Raw genomic sequence first — 23066 nt, 5'->3', positions numbered from 1 at the left:
TCTTTTAGCAATTCGGTGCCTTTTCTCTGACCAGTGTCTCCCCCGCATTTCTGATATATTGACCTCTTTTTGCCGCTCTGTTATTCTTTTCCCTCGCCGTAAAGGGGGGTTTTCTTTCTTTTTACATCTACTCCTCCTTTTCTTGAGGAATAAACCTTTTCATCACGAGTCCACCGAGTTAATTTTCTAGGCATGTTTTGGGGCTGTGTTGTTTGTTTTCTTAGCTTATATCGGGTTTGGACTTGGTTTTTTGTCCCCCTTTATGTTTTTTTTTGGAAGTTGTATTTGGTGAATGCTCCTCGTGACTAGTCTCATTTTTTGGTCTGAGGGTCCCCGCATTAAAATTTTAACAATTATGTTGTGTGGTTCATGTAGTGACTGGTGCTACAGTGGTGTGGTTCATGTAGTGACTGGTGCTACATAGTAGAGTGGTTCATGTAGTGACTGGTGCTACATAGTAGAGTGGTTCATGTAGTGACTGGTGCTACATAGTAGAGTGGTTCATGTAGTGACTGGTGCTACATAGTGGAGTGGTTCATGTAGTGACTGGTGCTACATAGTAGAGTGGTTCATGTAGTGACTGGTGCTACAGTGGTGTGGTTCATGTAGTGACTGGTGCTACATAGTGGTGTGGTTCATGTAGTGACTGGTGCTACAGTGGTGTGGTTCATGTAGTGACTGGTGCTACATAGTGGTGTGGTTCATGTAGTGACTGGTGCTACATAGTAGAGTGGTTCATGTAGTGACTGGTGCTACATAGTAGAGTGGTTCATGTAGTGACTGGTGCTACAGTGGTGTGGTTCATGTAGTGACTGGTGCTACATAGTAGAGTGGTTCATGTAGTGACTGGTGCTACAGTGGTGTGGTTCATGTAGTGACTGGTGCTACATAGTGGTGTGGTTCATGTAGTGACTGGTGCTACAGTGGTGTGGTTCATGTAGTGACTGGTGCTACATAGTGGTGTGGTTCATGTAGTGACTGGTGCTACATAGTAGAGTGGTTCATGTAGTGACTGGTGCTACATAGTAGAGTGGTTCATGTAGTGACTGGTGCTACATAGTAGTGTGGTTCATGTAGTGACTGGTGCTACATAGTGGTGTGGTTCATGTAGTGACTGGTGCTACATAGTAGAGTGGTTCATGTAGTGACTGGTGCTACATAGTAGAGTGGTTCATGTAGTGACTGGTGCTACATAGTAGAGTGGTTCATGTAGTGACTGGTGCTACATAGTAGAGTGGTTCATGTAGTGACTGGTGCTACATAGTAGAGTGGTTCATGTAGTGACTGGTGCTACATAGTAGAGTGGTTCATGTAGTGACTGGTGCTACAGTGGTGTGGTTCATGTAGTGACTGGTGCTACATAGTGGAGTAGTTCATGTAGTGACTGGTGCTACATAGTAGAGTGGTTCATGTAGTGACTGGTGCTACATAGTAGAGTGGTTCATGTAGTGACTGGTGCTACATAGTAGAGTGGTTCATGTAGTGACTGGTGCTACATAGTAGAGTGGTTCATGTAGTGACTGGTGCTACAGTGGTGTGGTTCATGTAGTGACTGGTGCTACATAGTAGAGTGGTTCATGTAGTGACTGGTGCTACAGTGGTGTGGTTCATGTAGTGACTGGTGCTACATAGTGGTGTGGTTCATGTAGTGACTGGTGCTACATAGTAGAGTGGTTCATGTAGTGACTGGTGCTACAGTGAGTGGTTCATGTAGTGACTGGTGCTACATAGTAGTGTGGTTCATGTAGTGACTGGTGCTACATAGTGCTACATAGTAGAGTGGTTCATGTAGTGACTGGTGCTACATGTAGTGACTGGTAGTTCATGTAGTGACTGGTGCTACATAGTAGAGTGGTTCATGTAGTGACTGGTGCTACATAGTAGAGTGGTTCATGTAGTGACTGGTGCTACATAGTAGAGTGGTTCATGTAGTGACTGGTGCTACAGTGGTGTGGTTCATGTAGTGACTGGTGCTACAGTGGTGTGGTTCATGTAGTGACTGGTGCTACAGTGGTGTGGTTCATGTAGTGACTGGTGCTACATAGTAGAGTGGTTCATGTAGTGACTGGTGCTACATAGTAGAGTGGTTCATGTAGTGACTGGTGCTACATAGTAGAGTGGTTCATGTAGTGACTGGTGCTACATAGTAGAGTGGTTCATGTAGTGACTGGTGCTACATAGTAGAGTGGTTCATGTAGTGACTGGTGCTACATAGTAGAGTGGTTCATGTAGTGACTGGTGCTACAGTGGTGTGGTTCATGTAGTGACTGGTGCTACAGTGGTGTGGTTCATGTAGTGACTGGTGCTACATAGTGGAGAAGATTAACAAGAGATCAACTACAGTGTTTACATCCCAATTCTCTCTCTCCTAAGTTCAGGTTTTTGCTCTTCCTCTCTCATCCACTCCAGTCTCTCCGTGAGAAGAGATTCGACCTCTGCAACCGCATATAGGTGAGCGCGCGCGCGAGCACACACGCACGCACACGCACACACACACACACACACACACACACACGCGCGCGCACACACACACACACACACACACACACACACACACACACACACACACACACACACACACACACACACACACACACACACACAGGTTCGTCGCCTCATTAACTGGGCAGTATTATTTTTTTTAATATTGTACTCAGGAGAGAGGGAAGAAGTCGAGAAGGATGGAGGAAAAGATGAGAGAATAACAGGAGAGGGAGAGGTAGAAGAATAATGGGAGAAGTGGTACCTGGGAGGATGCTTGGGAGATGGGATAGAGGAAACAACTGCGGAGTAACCTTGGCAAGGGATGGGGAAAATACAAAGATAGGAAAAGGGAAGGAAAGGAAGAAGACAGGGTGGGAGGGGAAGATGATGTTGGGAATAGAAGGGAAAGATCAGGGAAGAGGACTGGAAAGGATAAGGAGAAAAGACAGGGGAAAGAGGAGAGGAGAGAAGAAGAGGGGAGGGAGAGGATGAAGTGGGACCAAAATGAGGGTAGGGGTGACCCCTACTACCAGAAACTAGCAGTATAATTGGGGCACCAGAGAAGTGAGTAAAAGAGGGGAGAGGAGGAAGGTGGGGAAGGAAGGATGGAGGGTTGGGGAGGGGTATAAGGGTGATCCCTGCCCAGTATAATTGGGGCACCAGAGAGGAGACGAGCGCCGGTTCTTAATGATTCTTAAACACACCTCGCCAGTCTTACCCTCGTTCATTTATTTCACAAATATGAAATTTTAGCTTCCTCATTATTTTTGTCCTGAGCCGGACACCATCTACTTCCCGTTTTCTATGTCCTTGTTGCACCTCTGTTCTACCGTATGTTAGCTGTGTATACCTAGCTATTCTACAGTATGTTAGCTGTGTATACCTAGCTATTCTACAGTATGTTAGCTGTGTATACCTAGCTATTCTACAGTATATTAGCTGAGTATACCTAGCTATTCTACAGTATATTAGCTGAGTATACCTAGCTATTCTACAGTATGTTAGCTGAGTATACCTAGCTATTCTACAGTATATTAGCTGAGTATACCTAGCTATTCTACAGTATGTTAGCTGAGTATACCTAGCTATTCTACAGTATATTAGCTGAGTATATCTAGCTATTCTACAGTATATTAGCTGAGTATACCTAGCTATTCTACAGTATATTAGCTGAGTATATCTAGCTATTCTACAGTATATTAGCTGAGTATACCTAGCTATTCTACAGTATATTAGCTGAGTATATCTAGCTATTCTACAGTATATTAGCTGTGTATACCTAGCTATTCTACAGTATATTAGCTGTGTATACCTAGCTATTCTACAGTATATTAGCTGAGTATACCTAGCTATTCTACAGTATATTAGCTGAGTATATCTAGCTATTCTACAGTATATTAGCTGTGTATACCTAGCTATTCTACAGTACATTAGCTGTGTATACCTAGCTATTCTACAGTATATTAGCTGTGTATACCTAGCTATTCTACAGTATATTAGCTGTGTATACCTAGCTATTTTCCATTATATTAGCTGAGTATACCTAGCTATTCTACAGTATATAAACTGTGTATACCTAGCTACTCTCCAGCATATAAACTGTGTATACCTCGCTATTCTACGCCATATAAGCTGCGTATGTCCAGCTATTCAAGAAGACATTAGCTGTGTATAACCATATATGTCCACTACTCTGTTTTCGTAATACGTTTATTTTAGTTAGCAATATTTTTACTTGAAGCTCGTGGTCTATTGCTTTTATTATTATTTGTAAAATTATTATTATTAAAATTACAAGAAACAGACAAAGATCTGCAACAATCCCTTGCAATGATCGGCCATCCCACCCTCACATTATCCTTCACTGTTACAAAATGAATCACTCCCGTTCTGTTGTCATTCTCTCCCCTTCCCTTCCAATGCCACAGCCCACAATGCTCCTCCAATACAACGAGATAACATTGCTAGTAGGTTACTTTTTTTTTTTTTATTCGCCGGTATTCTCCCGGCCCGGGTCTTTTCCAAGTAGTGGTGGCCCGGCCTTGGCTCCCTATCTGGGGAGTGTCTCGAGACTTAAGTCTCCCATGGGAGGAGGTACAAGTACCCCCTCATCTTTGGGACCAACTGTCCCCAGGCCTAGCCACATTCCACGCCCTCACGGGGCTCGTAGGGAGAAGCTAGGCCTCTGGTCTGCCATCTGCCCCGCCCCAAAGGGGCTCGTGGGGATGGCAGTCTTGTGAGCTGCAGGTGGTAGCAAGCTCAGGCTTTTTTTTTTTTTCAGTAGGTTACTTGTAGGTTTCCAGAGGTCACTGCCCCCGCCTACTCACTCAGCAACTGGACCAGATTCATGAAACTCCCTATTTATAAATAAGTGCAAAGTACCACTAGCACGAATCCTCAGTATTCTCTGTAGAAAGGGCCTAGATCTAGGTGAAATACCAGAGTCCTTACAGAGAGAAAGATCAGCAGATGAATTTTCGGGATCCTAACACACAGAACACAAAAGGTAGTAGTAAACAGAACAAAATCTAGCATCAGTGAGGTAAGAATGTCAGTACCTCAAGACACTGTCCTGGCGCCTCTGCTGTTTCTTATCCTCATACTGTAGGTTTAACGCTTCTCTCATTTATAATAATTATCCTCACAGCATAGATAAAAACACCCGTCACAGTTTTGTATCATTTGCAAATGACACTAAAATAAGTATAAAAGTCACTTCAGAAGAAGACATGAAAAACTGCTGGAAGGTATACGCAGTGTTTTCCAGTGGGCAGTGGAGAACAACATGATGTTTAATGGCGATAAGTTCAAGCTGCTTACGTATCGAAAAATGAACACGTGAAAAAGGAAGGAACACGTGAAAGACTTTGGAATAATTATGTTAGCTGATATTTCTTTCAAAGAACACAAGGCAAAGGTCACGACAGCCAGGAGGATGACAGGGTGAGTAATGAGGACCTTGAAAACAAGGGAAATAATGCCAATCGCTAGTGCTCCCTCATTTGGAATATTGCTCAGAGTTGACGGACCCGCTCAGGGCAGGAGAAATATCAGAGCTGGAACAAATACAGAGATCGTTTACGGGCCCCATGGAGCCAATATAAATTACTGGGAACGCCGTAAAGTCTTAAATATGTACTCACTGGAGAGGAGGAGAGATACTCGAGGGCCTGGTCCCAAATCTGCACACTGCCATACCATAATGGAGTGAGAGCTATAGGAAGAAGTGCAAAATAAACCGGGCTCCGGGAGTAGAAAAACTCTTGAAACTCGCCAAAGGTAAAGGTAAGGTAAATTTGTTGCATTCTTAGTAATTAAGTTGAGCGAGACAGTTCATCCAGATCGGCTACATTCTTCCATTTTAGGTGTCTTAAACTGAAGTCACCAAACCATAGGATATTTGTGGCCGAGGTCTGATAGGTTTTTTAAGACAGTATTAAATGTTCAATAATTGATCTTTGAACTGCTGGGAAGTAGCATCTAGTGGTTTATATACAAATAAAATAACTAGATTATCACGTTCAATTTTAACCACCAAAACATCGACTAAATCCTTATTGGTGTTAAGTAACTCAGTACATATGAGAGAGAGACATACCCACCAACACCCCCTCACTTGTTGACTGTTTTACCCGTCACATCTGAGTACATTGTTACAATCCCTGGTATCCATATCTCATTGTGACGGTGATCTTTAACCGCCGAGGCTACCAACATTACGTAACTCAGTCGGGTGACCAATGATGAAGGTATTCTTCGTTAATCTCCTTAAGGAAATATATAGGGGCAATATCCCCACCTCCCTAAAATATAGGGGGTGCGTGGGGGGGTGGAGAATAAAAGCCCAGTCAGTGCTTTAGACAATTGTGGTGGCACTCAGGCACGACCAGTGCCTGAGTGCCAACCAGCCAGCTGCACCGCCCTCAGGCATCATCACTACAAGTGACTCATTGATCTTCTCACAAAAAACTGATAAATGTGAATTAGTGAGAGAGAGAGAGAGAGAGAGAGAGAGAGAGAGAGAGAGAGAGAGAGAGAGAGAGAGAGAGAGAGAGAGAGAGATGAGGGAAGCGAGAATGAGGGAAAATGAGATTGAAAGACTATTTCATAATTCAATCTTGATGGCACCATACCTGCCTCAGGATGGCACCACACCTGCCTCAGGATGACACCACACCTGTCTCAGGATGGCACCATATCTGCCTCAGGATGGCACCATACCTGCCTCAGGATGACATCACACCTGCCTCAGGATGACACCATACCTGCCTCAGGACACCACACCTGCCTCAGGACACCACACCTGCCTCAGGATGACACCACACCTGCCTCAGGATGACACCACACCTGCCTCAGGATGACACCACACCTGCCTCAGGATGACACCACACCTGCCTCAGGATGGCACCACACCTGCCTCAGGATGGCACCACACCTGCCTCAGGATGACACCACACCTGCCTCAGTATGACACAACACCTGCCTCAGGATGGCACCACACCTGCCTCAGGATGACACCACACCTGCCTCAGGATGACACCACACCTGCCTCAGGATGACACCACACCTGCCTCAGGATGACACCACACCTGCCTCAGGATGACACCACACCTGCCTCAGGATGACACCACACCTGCCTCAGGATGACACCATACCTGCCTCAGGATGACACCACACCTGCCTCAGGATGACACCACACCTGCCTCAGGATGGCACCACACCTGCCTCAGGATGACACCACACCTGCCTCAGGATGGCACCACACCTGCCTCAGGATGACACCACACCTGCCTCAGGATGGCACCACACCTGCCTCAGGATGACACCACACCTGCCTCAGGATGACACCACACCTGCCTCAGGATGACACCACACCTGCCTCAGGATGACACCACACCTGCCTCAGGATGACACCACACCTGCCTCAGGATGACACCACACCTGCCTCAGGATGGCACCACACCTGCCTCAGGATGACACCACACCTGCCTCAGTATGACACAACACCTGCCTCAGTATGACACCACACCTGCCTCAGGATGGCACCACACCTGCCTCAGGATGGCACCACACCTGCCTCAGGATGACACCACACCTGCCTCAGGATGGCACCACACCTGCCTCAGGATGACACCACACCTGCCTCAGGATGACACCACACCTGCCTCAGGATGACACCATACCTGCCTCAGGATGACACCACACCTGCCTCAGGATGACACCACACCTGCCTCAGGATGGCACCACACCTGCCTCAGGATGACACCACACCTGCCTCAGGATGGCACCACACCTGCCTCAGGATGACACCACACCTGCCTCATGGACCTGCCTCAGGAAGACACCACACCTCCCTCAGGATGACACCACACCTGCCTCAGGATGACACCACACCTGCCTCAGGATGACACCACACCTGCCTCAGGATGACACCATACCTGCCTCAGGATGACACCACACCTGCCTCAGGATTACACCACACCTGCCTCAGGATGGCACCACACCTGCCTCAGGATGACACCACACCTGCCTCAGGATGGCACCACACCTGCCTCAGGATGACACCACACCTGCCTCAGGATGGCACCACACCTGCCTCAGGATGACACCACACCTGCCTCAGGATGACACCACACCTGCCCCCAACACCACGTTTAATGTTTATCAGGCTGGTAAGTTGGCTAACTGGTTCAGTGACCTACACCAGGGTTATCAAGGCTGCAGGTCACCTGTTCACCACTAGTCAACAATAATACAAATAACAACAAATTCTCAGAGTACATACAATGACAGATATACACTTGTGTGTGTATACCTCTCGGTGTATATCTTAGTTACCATTTAATTGTTTTTGTTTACTGTTTCTTTGTTGTTACTTCTGTATGTTGTAACGTCTTAATAAAGCGTCTCCTCGCGCTGGTGTTCTTCCAACCCTAGTTTTTAAAGGGGTGGAGGGGTAAGCCAGCGGAAGGCCTCGGTCAGATGACCTAAAGTTCCGGCGGCGGATCATTACATGAGTAAGATCAGCGTCAAGAAACACTTGTCCTGTTGTCTGACAAACTTTATCTAACCTGACCTGACCTAACCTGACCTAACCTGACCTAACCAAACCTAACCTGACCTAACCTTACCTGACCTGACCTAACCTTACCTGACCTGACCTAACCTGACCTGACCTGGCTTCCCAAGCAATGCACTTCCTTGATTTTACTCGCGCTAGCATCTACACAAATATATTTGTAAATTATCGTATTGTTAATAGACAATAATGAAATAGCACAAACGTGTGACTTACGTCTGGCAGCGCAGGATATATAGTCCCTTAAAGCGTTAGCATCACCACGTTATATTAAATGTATATAATGCTGACAGGTAAATGAGAAAAACGTCTGTGCGATATTGACGAGATGTTTTGCTTACTGAGTAGTCTACTTCATTCTAAATACAGAGGAGACAGATGATGTAGTGGAGATGATGAGATGATGAGTCTCTCAGCCCTTGTGTGTGCTCAGTACCGGAGCTTCTATTAATAAAGTTATGGTGATCATACATCTCCAGGTGTATGATCAATATGGTGATCATATACTTCTCCAGGTTGAGGGACTGACTACCTCAACTTCTACAGGTTGAGGGACTGACTACCTCAACTTCTCCAGGTTGAGGGACTGACTACCTCAACTTCTCCAGGTTGAGGGACTGACTACCTCAACTTCTCCAGGTTGAGGGACTGACTACCTCAACTTCTCCAGGTTGAGGGACTGACTACCTCAACTTCTCCAGGTTGAGGGACTGACTACCTCAACTTCTCCAGGTTGAGGGACTGACTACCTCAACTTCTCCAGGTTGAGGGACTGACTACCTCAACTTCTCCAGGTTGAGGGACTGACTACCTCAACTTCTACAGGTTGAGGGACTGACTACCTCAACTTCTACAGGTTGAGGGACTGACTACCTCAACTTCTACAGGTTGAGGGACTGACTACCTCAACTCCTCCAGGTTGAGGGACTGACTACCTCAACTTCTCCAGGTTGAGGGACTGACTACCTCAACTTCTCCAGGTTGAGGGACTGACTACCTTAACTTCTACAGGTTGAGGGACTGACTACCTCAACTTCTACAGGTTGAGGGACTGACTACCTCAACTCCTCCAGGTTGAGGGACTGACTACCTCAACTTCTCCAGGTTGAGGGACTGACTACCTCAACTTCTCCAGGTTGAGGGACTGACTACCTCTTGTTCACCTCTCTACGTTTGTTTTTAGTACAGTATACGTAAAACTAAATATATATCAGTACAGTATACAATACATTCCATATACAATACACTGAGTGTTTTTTTATTAACAAAATCTGGGTGTAGGTCTGGTGGGGGGAATGTCTGATACTCTTCTGAGGTGACGTATTACTTTATTGGGATCTTAGTACACATATAGTATGTTAACACAGGGAATGTTAACACAGGTAGTGTGTTATCACAGGGAGTGTTAACACAGGCAGTGTGTTATCACAGGGACTGTTAACACAGGCAGTGTGTTAACAGTGTGTTATGGCGGCCCTGAGGGACAGGCCCTTGCCCGCGAGGGAGTGTGGAGTAGCTTGTTGTGTGAAGGTTGTCGGGAGGATGAGTGAGACAAGGAAAGCAGCGAGGGTAGAACTCCGATGCCTGCCCTCTAGTGGCAACTTTGGAAACTAGGCCTAAGGCCAGCACTCCTTCTAGCGGTAAGCATGTGAACTAGAAATGGATAGGCATGCCCAGCTACATTTCATGAGTAATCCTTTTCTGAATAGAATTAATTTATTTTCACTTATACAAATATAGAAGAAATGGTAATGATTGTGTTCGTGTGATTATAACAACTGTACCAACTGCTACGGTGATATCTGTGTGTGTTCGTGTGATGGTAACTATTATAAAACCTGAAACATACCCGGCTGTTGTGATTTACCAGGCTGTTGCTGCTAGCACCCTGCTGGCCTACACAGCCAACACAACCTCACCTTAAATAAGATGTTATTTTCTGTATGGCACTCGCGCGTCCGTCTGGCCGTAGTCGTACCTGTACGTACGACTACAGGCAACTGTAGTAGTACTGTACGTTACTCTGTTAGGTTTTAAGACTATCGGCTGCACATATGTCCCCTTAAGGCTGTGTATCACCTGTACTGTCTACAAGATTGATGGACTGAACACAGACTCCAGGCTGAGGGATTAATTACCTCAAACTCCTCCTCTTACACCTTTCTGCTTTGTACTGGACTGATGAAGATACTGTGTGGCGAAACGTTTCCTCAATAAAGAATCACATATGTTGCATAAGTGTCTCAATCTTCAACTTTTCGGTTTTTAAACCATTTATCACAACTGTATATCACTTGTTCACAATCATATTTCAATACCAAACGTAGGGATTAAACTGTGTGTATATGCACCGAGACATATACCTGTGTGTATAAGGACCGAGACATACCTGTGTGTATAAGGAGCGAGACATACCTGTGTGTATAAGGACCGAGACACATACCTGTGTGTATATGCACCGAGACATATACCTGTGTGTATAAGGACCGAGACACATACCTGTGTGTATAAGAACCGAGACATATACCTGTGTGTATAAGGACCGAGACATATACCTGTGTGTATAAGGACCGAGACACATACCTGTGTGTATAAGAACCGAGACATATACCTGTGTGTATAAGGACCGAGACATATACCTGTGTGTATATGCACCGAGACACATACCTGTGTGTATAAGGACCGAGACATATACCTGTGTGTATAAGGACCGAGACATATACCTGTGTGTATAAGGACCGAGACATATACCTGTGTGTATAAGGACCGAGACACATACCTGTGTGTATAAGGACCGAGACATATACCTGTGTGTATAAGAACCGAGACATATACCTGTGTGTATAAGAACCGAGACATATACCTGTGTGTATATGCACCGAGACATATACCTGTGTGTATATGCACCGAGACATATACCTGTGTGTATAAGGACCGAGACACATACCTGTGTGTATAAGAACCGAGACATATACCTGTGTGTATAAGAACCGAGACATATACCTGTGTGTATATGCACCGAGACACATACCTGTGTGTATATGCACCGAGACATATACCTGTGTGTATATGCACCGAGACATATACCTGTGTGTATAAGGACCGAGACATATACCTGTGTGTATATGCACCGAGACATATACCTGTGTGTATATGCACCGAGACATATACCTGTGTGTATAAGGACCGAGACATATACCTGTGTGTATATGCACCGAGACATATACCTGTGTGTATAAGGACCGAGACATATACCTGTGTGTATATGCACCGAGACATATACCTGTGTGTATAAGGACCGAGACATATACCTGTGTGTATAAGGACCGAGACATATACCTGTGTGTATAAGGAGCGAGACATACCTGTGTGTATAAGGAGCGAGACATACCTGTGTGTATAAGGACCGAGACACATACCTGTGTGTATATGCACCGAGACATATACCTGTGTGTATATGCACCGAGACATATACCTGTGTGTATATGCACCGAGACATATACCTGTGTGTATAAGGACCGAGACATATACCTGTGTGTATAAGGACCGAGACACATACCTGTGTGTATATGCACCGAGACATATACCTGTGTGTATATGCACCGAGACATATACCTGTGTGTATATGCACCGAGACATATACCTGTGTGTATATGCACCGAGACATATACCTGTGTGTATATGCACCGAGACATATACCTGTGTGTATAAGGACCGAGACATATACCTGTGTGTATAAGGAGCGAGACATACCTGTGTGTATATGCACCGAGACATATACCTGTGTGTATAAGGACCGAGACACATACCTGTGTGTATAAGAACCGAGACATATACCTGTGTGTATAAGGACCGAGACATATACCTGTGTGTATATGCACCGAGACACATACCTGTGTGTATAAGGACCGAGACATATACCTGTGTGTATAAGGACCGAGACATATACCTGTGTGTATAAGGACCGAGACATATACCTGTGTGTATATGCACCGAGACATATACCTGTGTGTATAAGGACCGAGACATATACCTGTGTGTATAAGAACCGAGACATATACCTGTGTGTATATGCACCGAGACACATACCTGTGTGTATAAGGACCGAGACATATACCTGTGTGTATATGCACCGAGACATATACCTGTGTGTATAAGGACCGAGACATATACCTGTGTGTATATGCACCGAGACACATACCTGTGTGTATAAGGACCGAGACATATACCTGTGTGTATAAGGACCGAGACATATACCTGTGTGTATATGCACCGAGACATATACCTGTGTGTATAAGGACCGAGACACATACCTGTGTGTATATGCACCGAGACACATACCTGTGTGTATAAGGACCGAGACATATACCTGTGTGTATAAGGACCGAGACATATACCTGTGTGTATATGCACCGAGACATATACCTGTGTGTATAAGGACCGAGACACATACCTGTGTGTATATGCACCGAGACATATACCTGTGTGTATAAGGACCGAGACACATACCTGTGTGTATATGCACCGAGACACATACCTGTGTGTATAAGGACCGAGACATATACCTGTGTGTATAAGGACCGAGACATATACCTGTGTGTATATGCACCGAGACATATACCTGTGTGTATAAGGACCGAGACATATACCTGTGTGTATATGCACCGAGACACATACCTGTGTGTATAAGGACCGAGACATATACCTGTGTGTATATGCACCGAGACACATACCTGTGTGTATAAGGACCGAGACATATACCTGTGTGTATAAGGACCGAGACATATACCTGTGTGTATATGCACCGAGACATATACCTGTGTGTATAAGGACCGAGACATATACCTGTGTGTATATGCACCGAGACACATACCTGTGTGTATAAGGACCGAGACATATACCTGTGTGTATATGCACCGAGACATATACCTGTGTGTATAAGGACCGAGACATATACCTGTGTGTATATGCACCGAGACACATACCTGTGTGTATAAGGACCGAGACATATACCTGTGTGTATATGCACCGAGACATATACCTGTGTGTATAAGGACCGAGACATATACCTGTGTGTATATGCACCGAGACACATACCTGTGTGTATAAGGACCGAGACATATACCTGTGTGTATAAGGACCGAGACATATACCTGTGTGTATAAGGACCGAGACATATACCTGTGTGTATATGCACCGAGACACATACCTGTGTGTATAAGGACCGAGACACATACCTGTGTGTATAAGGACCGAGACATATACCTGTGTGTATAAGGACCGAGACACATACCTGTGTGTATAAGGACCGAGACATATACCTGTGTGTATATGCACCGAGACATATACCTGTGTGTATATGCACCGAGACATATACCTGTGTGTATAAGGACCGAGACATATACCTGTGTGTATATGCACCGAGACATATACCTGTGTGTATATGCACCGAGACATATACCTGTGTGTATAAGGACCGAGACATATACCTGTGTGTATATGCACCGAGACATATACCTGTGTGTATAAGGACCGAGACATATACCTGTGTGTATAAGGACCGAGACATATACCTGTGTGTATAAGGACCGAGACATATACCTGTGTGTATAAGGACCGAGACATATACCTGTGTGTATAAGGACCGAGACATATACCTGTGTGTATAAGGACCGAGACATATACCTGTGTGTATAAGGACCGAGACATATACCTGTGTGTATAAGGACCGAGACATATACCTGTGTGTATAAGGACCGAGACATATACCTGTGTGTATATGTACCGAGACATATACCTGTGTGTATATGCACGGAGATATCTCCCCTCATTCTACGCCTCTCCAGAGAGTGGAGATTTAAGGCTTTAAGTCTATCTTCATACGGGAGGTTCCTTACACAGTAAATCATTTTAGTCATTCTTCTCTGTATGTTCTCTAATGAGTCTATGTCCATCCTGTAGTAAGGGGACCAAAACTGAGCAGCATAATCTAAATGAGGCCTCACTAGTGATGTATAGAGCTGTAAAATAACTTTTGGACTTCTGTTACTTATACTTCTTGAGATAAATCCAAGTAATCTGTTGGCCTTGTTGCGCACACTAAGGCACTGCTGTCTTGGCTTTAGATTTCTGCTTACCATGACTCCCAAGTCTTTTTCACATTCTGTATGACCAAGCTCTACTTCACCTAGATTATAGCTTCGAGGGTTATTTTCATTACCAAGGGCAAGTGTACATTAAATTCCTCCCTCAACAGCTCGATCGGTGAGACACCTCATTTTTCTTTGTATGGCTATGACAAGCGCTTACCATATGAAATTCTGTTTGCTCCACCTAGACCTACTTACGACACTGATAACCCCAGTGTAGTAAAGATGAGGACAACACAGCTTGTCTTCCAGCGGGTACGAGAGAACCTTATGAAAGCTACTGATAGGTTCACGTCTGAGCGCAATGCCCGCACCAAGGAAAGCAAAGTGGAACCAGGTTGCAAAGTTATGTTGCTCAACCCAGTGCAGACCCCAGGTATGCACAAACTTGTCCCAAAGTTTGTGGGTCCTTACCGTGTCCTACGACAGCTCCGTGGCAATAAGTTCGAGGTGAGGGAGATTGCTACGGGAACTATCAAGGAAGCCCACCTTGATCACATGAAGTATGTGGACCATATGCAGGCTGAAGCAGAGCTGGAGGCGCGTGCGTTGCAACGCCACAATCAGACTAATGCTAGGGACAACCCGTCTATCCCTTCTCCCACTACTACTGGTACGGAAGACGGCCCAGTAAGGCTCCATACTTATGGCCTGCGACCCAGGACAACAGTACATTTCTGTGACATTGACGTACCTACTGACTTGTCCGACTCCTACGCTAGTTATGCTAATTGTTTGCTTGCAGAAATGGGTATAAATGCACACACATTGTATAGCTAGTCGATAATGGAGTCAGGGTGGACAACATCATGTAATTATGTAAATACTTTTAGAAGGGTACCCAGAGTGTAATAAATTCCATGGATGTAGTACTATTGTAGGTATGTGCACCCAGTATTTTTATAACAAAAAAAAAAAAAAAGCCTGTATTACGGTTAGGGCAGTGCTGCCCTCTGAGTCACATGTCACACCTTAGGAAATGCTACTGTCAGTCATTGTTTGCAGATGTGAGAGGGTGCAACAACATTCGTAGACGAGTGGTCAACTGATGTTCAGCCCTGCGGACAACCTGTATATAGAAGATTTTAGTTCCAGTGCTGACGTCTCCAGACTCTCTCCTCGATGAAACAGCATCGCGGGCAAACCAGTTTTCTCTTCCCCTGGTTGGGAGAGTTTTTTTTTGCCTGTTGCATTTTTATGTCCATTTTTTGTTTACTAGTGAGCGAAAGCCAGTCCCTCTCTGGGGCAGCTAGTGTACGTAATTCCTTTATACCTACGGGCCCACCAGTATTGTCGCGTCGGGACGACGCGAGGTGCGTGGCCGAGCAAATGTAGACAGCCTGTACTGTCAGAACACACAGCCTAGCCGTCTGCTCTGACTAGTTCATATTTCGCGGCATTTAGGTGCTGCCCTCTGTAGGCTCACCCAGGTCAGTGGGAGGCTCAGCCCAGCTGCTCTCACTCCTAGGCCAACCGACTTGATAGACACAAGTGCTCCCCCTCCACGGACTGGCTTGCGGTCACTCCCTCACACTGCCCGTTGTGTACTCACTCCTATCCAATTAAAGCCAAACTAGTCCACGGCCGTATCATTGCTACCTACGCTACCTTCATCGGCACCAAACCGCTGTTCAGCAGCAAGAACAGCAATAACAAATTACTGTAAACTTTTTTAAAATATATTTAGTTGGATTAGGCTAAATTAAATTGCGCTTGTTATAATAAGGTTAAGTAAGTTTTCTAAGGTTCTTTTGGTAAAAAATTATTAACTTTTACATCAACAAATTAAAAAATATATCTTTAAACGTGTAAGAGAAAATTTTAGAAAGGATTTAATTTTAAATGAGTTCTTGCTAACTGACCAGTTTTACCTATTCAGCACGACATTATATATATATATATATATATATATATATATATATATATATATATATATATATATATATATTATATATATATATATATATATATATATATATATATATATATATATATATATATATATATATATATATATATATATGCAATAAGATCACAGTAAATAGGTGATTTCAGAATATGCAAAACAACCACTGTGAAAGAATAGAGAAATTCCAAGCGCTTTCGTGACTACTCACAGTATCAAGGAACATTTGTTCCTTGATAATGTGAGTAGTCACGAAAGCGCTTGGAATTTCTCTATTCTTTCACAGTGGTTGTTTTGCATATATGTATACGTATCCACACACACACACACACACACACACACACACACACACACACACACACACACACCTCTCGGTGTCTATATATAGATATATACACCTCCTGGTGTCTAGATACAGATATACACACCTGGTGTATATTTTAGTTCCTGCAACTGACAAGTGGAAGATCTGAGGGATATACAGACCTGCATGTCCTGGAGGCAACAGCAACAGCAACAGCAGCAGCAGCAGCAGCAGCATAATACAGCAGCAGCAGTAGCAGCAGCAGACAGACAGACAGAGCGGGGCCAGCATGCTGTGGGTTCCCTTCGTCCTAGTAAGCTAATTAACATGCTGGTTAGTGGCGCTCAGAGTCTAGTTAGGAAGCTTTCTAAGCAAGGTTAACATCACCTGAGGTCAGCTTAGGAGAGTGCCTACTGTGTGGGTTAATTCCCTGTTCCTTTCAAGCTTTCTAACCCCAAGCTTAAACTAACCGTTTGACTAGTGGAGGGATCAGGAAGGCTAGTAGAGGGATCAGGAAGGCTAGTAGAGGGATCAGGAAGGCTAGTAGAGGGATCAGTAAGACTAGCAGAGGGATCAGTAAGACTAGGAGAGAGATCAGGGAGGCTAGTAGAGGGATCAGTAAGGCTAGTAGAGGGATCAGGAAGGCTAGTAGAGGGATCAGGAAGGCTAGTAGAGGGATCAGGAAGGCTAGTAGAGGGATCAGGAAGGCTAGTAGAGGGATCAGGAAGGCTAGTAGAGGGATCATGAAGGCTAGTAGAGGGATCAGGAAGGCTAGTAAAGGTATTAGAAAACTAGTAAAGGGATCAGGAAGACTAGTAGAAGGCTCAGGAAGACTAATGACTAGTAGTAGGAGTAGGAAGACGGAAGATTAGGGATGAGACAGGAGATTAGATAAAGGGAGAAGATACAAAAGGAAATGGAGAGAGAGACAAAGATACAAAGCCAGAAACAGAAACACAGAAACACAGGCAGAGAGAGAGAGAGAGAGAGAGAGAGAGAGAGAGAGAGAGAGAGAGAGAGAGAGAGAGCCGGTAGTGTCACTACACCCCCCTCCCTTCCCTGCTCCCGAGCTAGGGAACTCAACAAGTGCCAGCGTCCGGTCGCTTGGCACGTCCCCCCCCCACTCCTCTCCCCCACCTCAACCCCAGTAGCACCCCCTGCCTTATCACAGGTATACTAATCCTCTCCCTCCCATCTCCCCCCTCCTCCTCTCATGGGCCTCTAGTCTCCACTGCTCTTAAGAACCTAAACTCTCAGTTAGAACTTAAAAAAAAACTAACTAGTATTAGTGTTAGCAACTAGCAATAGTTGCTAACCAGAAAACCAAAGAAAACCAAGCTAGAATCTAGGATAGTGCCTAAGGCGTCAGTCACAAACAAGGAGGGAAGATCATTTACCATGTCGGGAGCGTCTCTCCGTCTCTGCAAAAAGAAATGTGGTTTTAGAGACATGAAAAACCTGGTGTGTGCGTGTGTTTGTGTATGTTGGGATGTGAGGGGGGGGGAAGGTTACTCCTGCTTCTAATACCCCCCTTCCTGTTCCTGCTACTGCTGTTGTTTCTGCTGCTGCTGCTACTGGTGCTAATGACTGTTGTTGCTGCTACCGCTGCTGCTGCTGTCATGTGAATACAATATTATCTATACACCGGGAGGTGTATAGATGACCTTTGTACACACGTACACACACACACACACACACACACACACACACACACACACACACACACACACACGAAAAAGTTTGCGTCAAACTCTAAGAGATTAAGGTATATTTGACTGGTGGTGTACAGGTGCTACGTAGCCTTAATGAGCCTCGTGCAGGTGCCACACTTGAACCCTGACAAACAAACAAACCAGCCATGTAAGAAGCTACAGCTGACATAAATTATATTTAGTGCAAAGAGAAGTTATTTTAGATAGTTGAGTCACATCTTACTTACCTTGCCAGCACACTGTGACTGTGACCTCACTGTGACGGTGTAACCTCACTGTGACGGTATAACCTCACTGTGACGGTGTGACTTCCCTGAAGACTATCACCACCACTGCACCCATCACCTCTGATACACTTTTGAAGGGTTTCGAGAGTCTTCTTACTTATGCAGCCCTGTCCTGGGCCAGATTTCAGTGCTGGCCTGGTCAACCAGGCTGTTGCTGCTGGTGGCTCGCTAGCTCCAGATATCCATCATAGTCTAGATGATGCGCAATTTCGTAGAGGTACGTCACCGGTTTCCACTTGTCTGAACAGTGTTTCTGATATCTTCTGGGGCCACGGATGCTGATATAATGTTCTCTTATTGTTCCCACTGCGCCTCTGCTTTTCACTGAGTTCATTTTACACATACTCCTATATTTCTCACTTCAGTGTGTTTTTATGGGACCAGACCCTTAAGTAATTTCTACGTATATATTATTCTCTCTCTCTCTCTCTCTCTCTCTCTCTCTCTCTCCCCCTCTCTCTCTCCCTCCCCCTCTCTCTCTCCCTCCCCCTCTCTCTCTCCCTCTCACTCTCTCTCTCCCTCCCCTTCTCTCTCTCCCTCCCCCTCTCTCTCTCTTTCCGCTCAAGCGATTACGTATTTAGAACTTTAAGGCGTTCCCAGTAATTTCAAGGCTTTAATGGCTCTATGCGGCCGTAAAATATCTCTGCATCTGTTCCAGCCCTGAACGGAGCCGTCAGCGATACCCTAAAGAAGAGAGATGACAATATTACACCCAGGTCCTTCGCATGTTCCCTTCATTCTGTTTGGTAATCCTCTTGCGTTGTATACACCCACCACAAACCCCCCTCCTCCATGACACCCCCTACTATTATGACTCCCACGATTACCACCCCACTATCACTACCTTAATACCCCAACAGTGTCACCAATGTGATCTCCCCTCCAATTATCAGTATACACTCACATATCACCAACCACCACATATCACGTGCACGAAATATTTGCTAAAGGAATAACTGGAAAAGTGTGCAGATAAATATTCAACCTTTTAAGAAACAGAACACAAAGGATAATAGTAAACAGTTAGGTCAGAGGCTGCCACAGTGAATCACATTGTTCCACAAGGTGCAGTCCTTACCCCCATCCTTTTCCTCCTTATTTCTAACAAACAGGGACATAGCACTGTGTCCTTTGCAGACATTACGAGAATATGCATAAGTGTCATCCACCGAGATCACTGAATCTCCAGTCTTTCACTGGGCCGCAGAAAACAATATATTGTTAAATGAGGACAAATTTCAAACACAATGTTATAGAAAAATTAGAAAATAAAAGCTACAACTTAGTATAAAACTAATTCTACCCACTCAATAGGGAAAAATTAACGTGAAGGACTTAATAATTAAAATATCAGTGGATCTCACCTTCAAGGATCACAACAGTGTCATCACAAGTGCTCCTCTTAGTCTTCCACTAACTCCACTACTAATACTAATAATTTCCTACTACATCTTTGGTCCCGTCCCTGTCTGTTGGTCTACATATACACCCTCCTCCTCAACTTTCCGTCGTCGCAAGCTCCTCTCTCCTATGTGTGGGTTATTTGTATATAAGATGGATAATGAGACCTTCAAAAACAAGGGATACCAAGGCAATGATGATTCTCTTTGCGTCACTTGTTCTCTCTAGGCTGGGATAATGCTGAACACTAACAGTCCCTGTTAAAGCAAGTGAAATTTCAGATCTAAAGAATGTACAGAACTTTCACTGCACGTATAAGTTCGGCCAATCACTGGAACACAGGCGAAAAAGATACATTATAATTTACACCTGGAAAATCCTAGAGGAATTGGTCCCAGATCTTCACACAGAAATCACTCCCTACGAAAGTAAAATCTCGGCACACGATACAACATGCCCACAGTGAAGGGCAGAGGTGCCAGGAGTACACTGGCAACACACAAGGCGGCCTAAGACTAGTCAAGAGCCTCCCATCACACGTAACAGAGATTACCAACAGAACACTTGCTGTTTACAAGAGAAAACTAGACAGGTTCCTAAATTCAATTCCTGGCCATCCAGGAACTGACTTTAGGAACCTGCGTTCGTACGTTGAATTCCAATGTACGAACACAGCTTTACTGGAGGCTTTATTAGTACGTTTCGCGCACGGGTAGCCTTCAATAATACAATGTTTCATCTACGGAGGCTTTATTGGGACGTTTCGCCCACGGGTAGTCTTAATTCTTGCAATGAAGAAAGGTTGCATATAGGCATCCCTGCATTTACCTTTGATGAACTAGTTGCGAGTCTTTCTGCCCCCGGAGCCCAGCTATGGGCCAGGCTCGTCTGGTGCTAGCCTGGTCAACCAGGCTCTTGTTGCTGGAGACCCGCTGCCCCACATATCTATCACAGCCTGGTTGATCTTAGTACCATGCCTTGCGTCCCATGACCCACCATAAGTTCCACATTTCATGTTAAAAAAAAAATAGTCACAGTTGGTTCATTACAGCCGCCGGACCTGCCAGTCTTCCTGTATCTTAACATCAACACAAGTCCTTCACAATGCTAAGAGAGAATAGACAACATGACCACACACATATACACACACACACACACACACATACATACACATACACACACACTCGACCCCCGCAACCTCAACTAGGTGAGTACATACACATACACACACACACACACATCAGTGAAGAGGCGGGGCCAGGAGCTATGACTCGACCCCTGCAACCAAAAAAATAGGTGAGTACACACACACACACACACACACACACACACACACACACATACACACACACATACATATACACACACACATACACACACACACACACACACACACACACAGCACCTGGGCCTGATACGTGGAACTCTACAGAGGGCTGGATTTGTGAAGGACCTGCCTAGTATGGGCCAACAGGCCTGCTGCAGTGTTCTTCCTTTCTTCTGTTCTTATATTCAGTATTTGTTGGATTAAGAGTGTAGATCTATGTGAAATCCAAGAATTGCCAAAGTTTCAGATACAGTTTTTTCTCGCTTAGAAAGCAGCAGTGGCGAAAGAAATTAGAGATCAATGGCAATAAGATCAGACAATACAGCAATCTGTGATAGAGTGGCGAGGCCCCAAACTGTACTGATTTCATGGAAGCATCACCTACAGAGCCCAGTATAACGTGGACTTAGAGCTGGAAGATCGTGTTCGTCACAATTGTTATATCATTATAAGACTATAAGGAAGACTCTGGATGACAATAAAGATGTGGTGTAGGGTAGGTGACACTTTGTTGAGGGAGTGACTCACTATACAGTGAGGTCAGTAGGTATGACAGGATTAGGTAAGCAAATGGATCATCAAGAAAGATTTACAAATGTTGCATAAGTGTCTCATTCTTCAACTTGTCTTTTTTTTCTAAACCACTGCATCAAATCAATTATCTAACAACAGTAAGGTGCTCTTCACCTGCTCCTAGGCTGAGGGACCGATTACCTTATCTTCCACTATTTGCTGTATATATTTCTATTATATCCATGTATTGTACTGATAACGCCAATGGATGGCAAAAGTTCTACAAGTACAGATATCCAGATGTTGCACATGTGTCTAGTTCATCACATAGGACTGATGAAGCCACTCGTAACGAAATGTTATTTAACAAATGTCCCAAACTGTACACAAATGCCCTCTCCCACAATTTCTAGGTATCACCAGACCATTTACAACCCAGTGGTACCTTGACTCTGTACTGACGTGATGGAAACATTATCAACGGTAGAGGAAGGAATGGGAGGAGTGAAGGGCAGACGACCATGATTATATTATATTAAATTTTGCGGAAGAAGTGCCGGATCAGCCGGGCTGTGGCTCGTACGTTGGACTGCGTGCGGCCAGCAGTAACAGCCTAGTTGATCAGGCCCTGATCCATCGGGAGGCCTGGTCATGGACCGGGCCGCGGGGGCGTTGATCCCCGGAATAACCTCCAGGTAACCTCCAGGTTTATTGTGCACACCATATCCATCCTGTGGACGGTAGTGGCTGGTTTATTGTGCACACCATATCCATCCTGTGGACGGTAGTGGCTGGTTTATTGTGCACACCATATCCATCCTGTGGACGGTAGTGGCTGGTTTATTGTGCACACCATATCCATCCTGTGGACGGTAGTGGCTGGTTTATTGTGCACACCATATCC

At 44.9% G+C, this 23066-nt stretch overlaps 1 protein-coding gene across 1 annotated transcript in view; it reads right to left on the bottom strand.

The window, feature by feature from the left end:
• LOC128702846 (uncharacterized) overlaps nucleotides 1-18345 on the bottom strand; it is a 541804-nt gene extending 523459 nt beyond the window's left edge. Inside the window, exon 1 of the mRNA XM_070102618.1 lies at nucleotides 18320-18345. Within this exon, the coding sequence (XP_069958719.1) occupies nucleotides 18320-18322 (3 nt within the window). The 5' untranslated portion in view covers nucleotides 18323-18345. The remainder of the gene's footprint in view (nucleotides 1-18319) is intronic.
• Nucleotides 18346-23066: the final 4721 nt, after the last annotated feature.

The sequence above is a fragment of the Cherax quadricarinatus genome, chromosome 82 (genome assembly GCF_038502225.1).
Source record: "Cherax quadricarinatus isolate ZL_2023a chromosome 82, ASM3850222v1, whole genome shotgun sequence".
Classification (NCBI taxonomy): domain Eukaryota; kingdom Metazoa; phylum Arthropoda; class Malacostraca; order Decapoda; family Parastacidae; genus Cherax; species Cherax quadricarinatus.
Note: the sequence above shows the minus strand (reverse complement) of the source record. Positions and strands in the feature narration are given on the sequence as shown.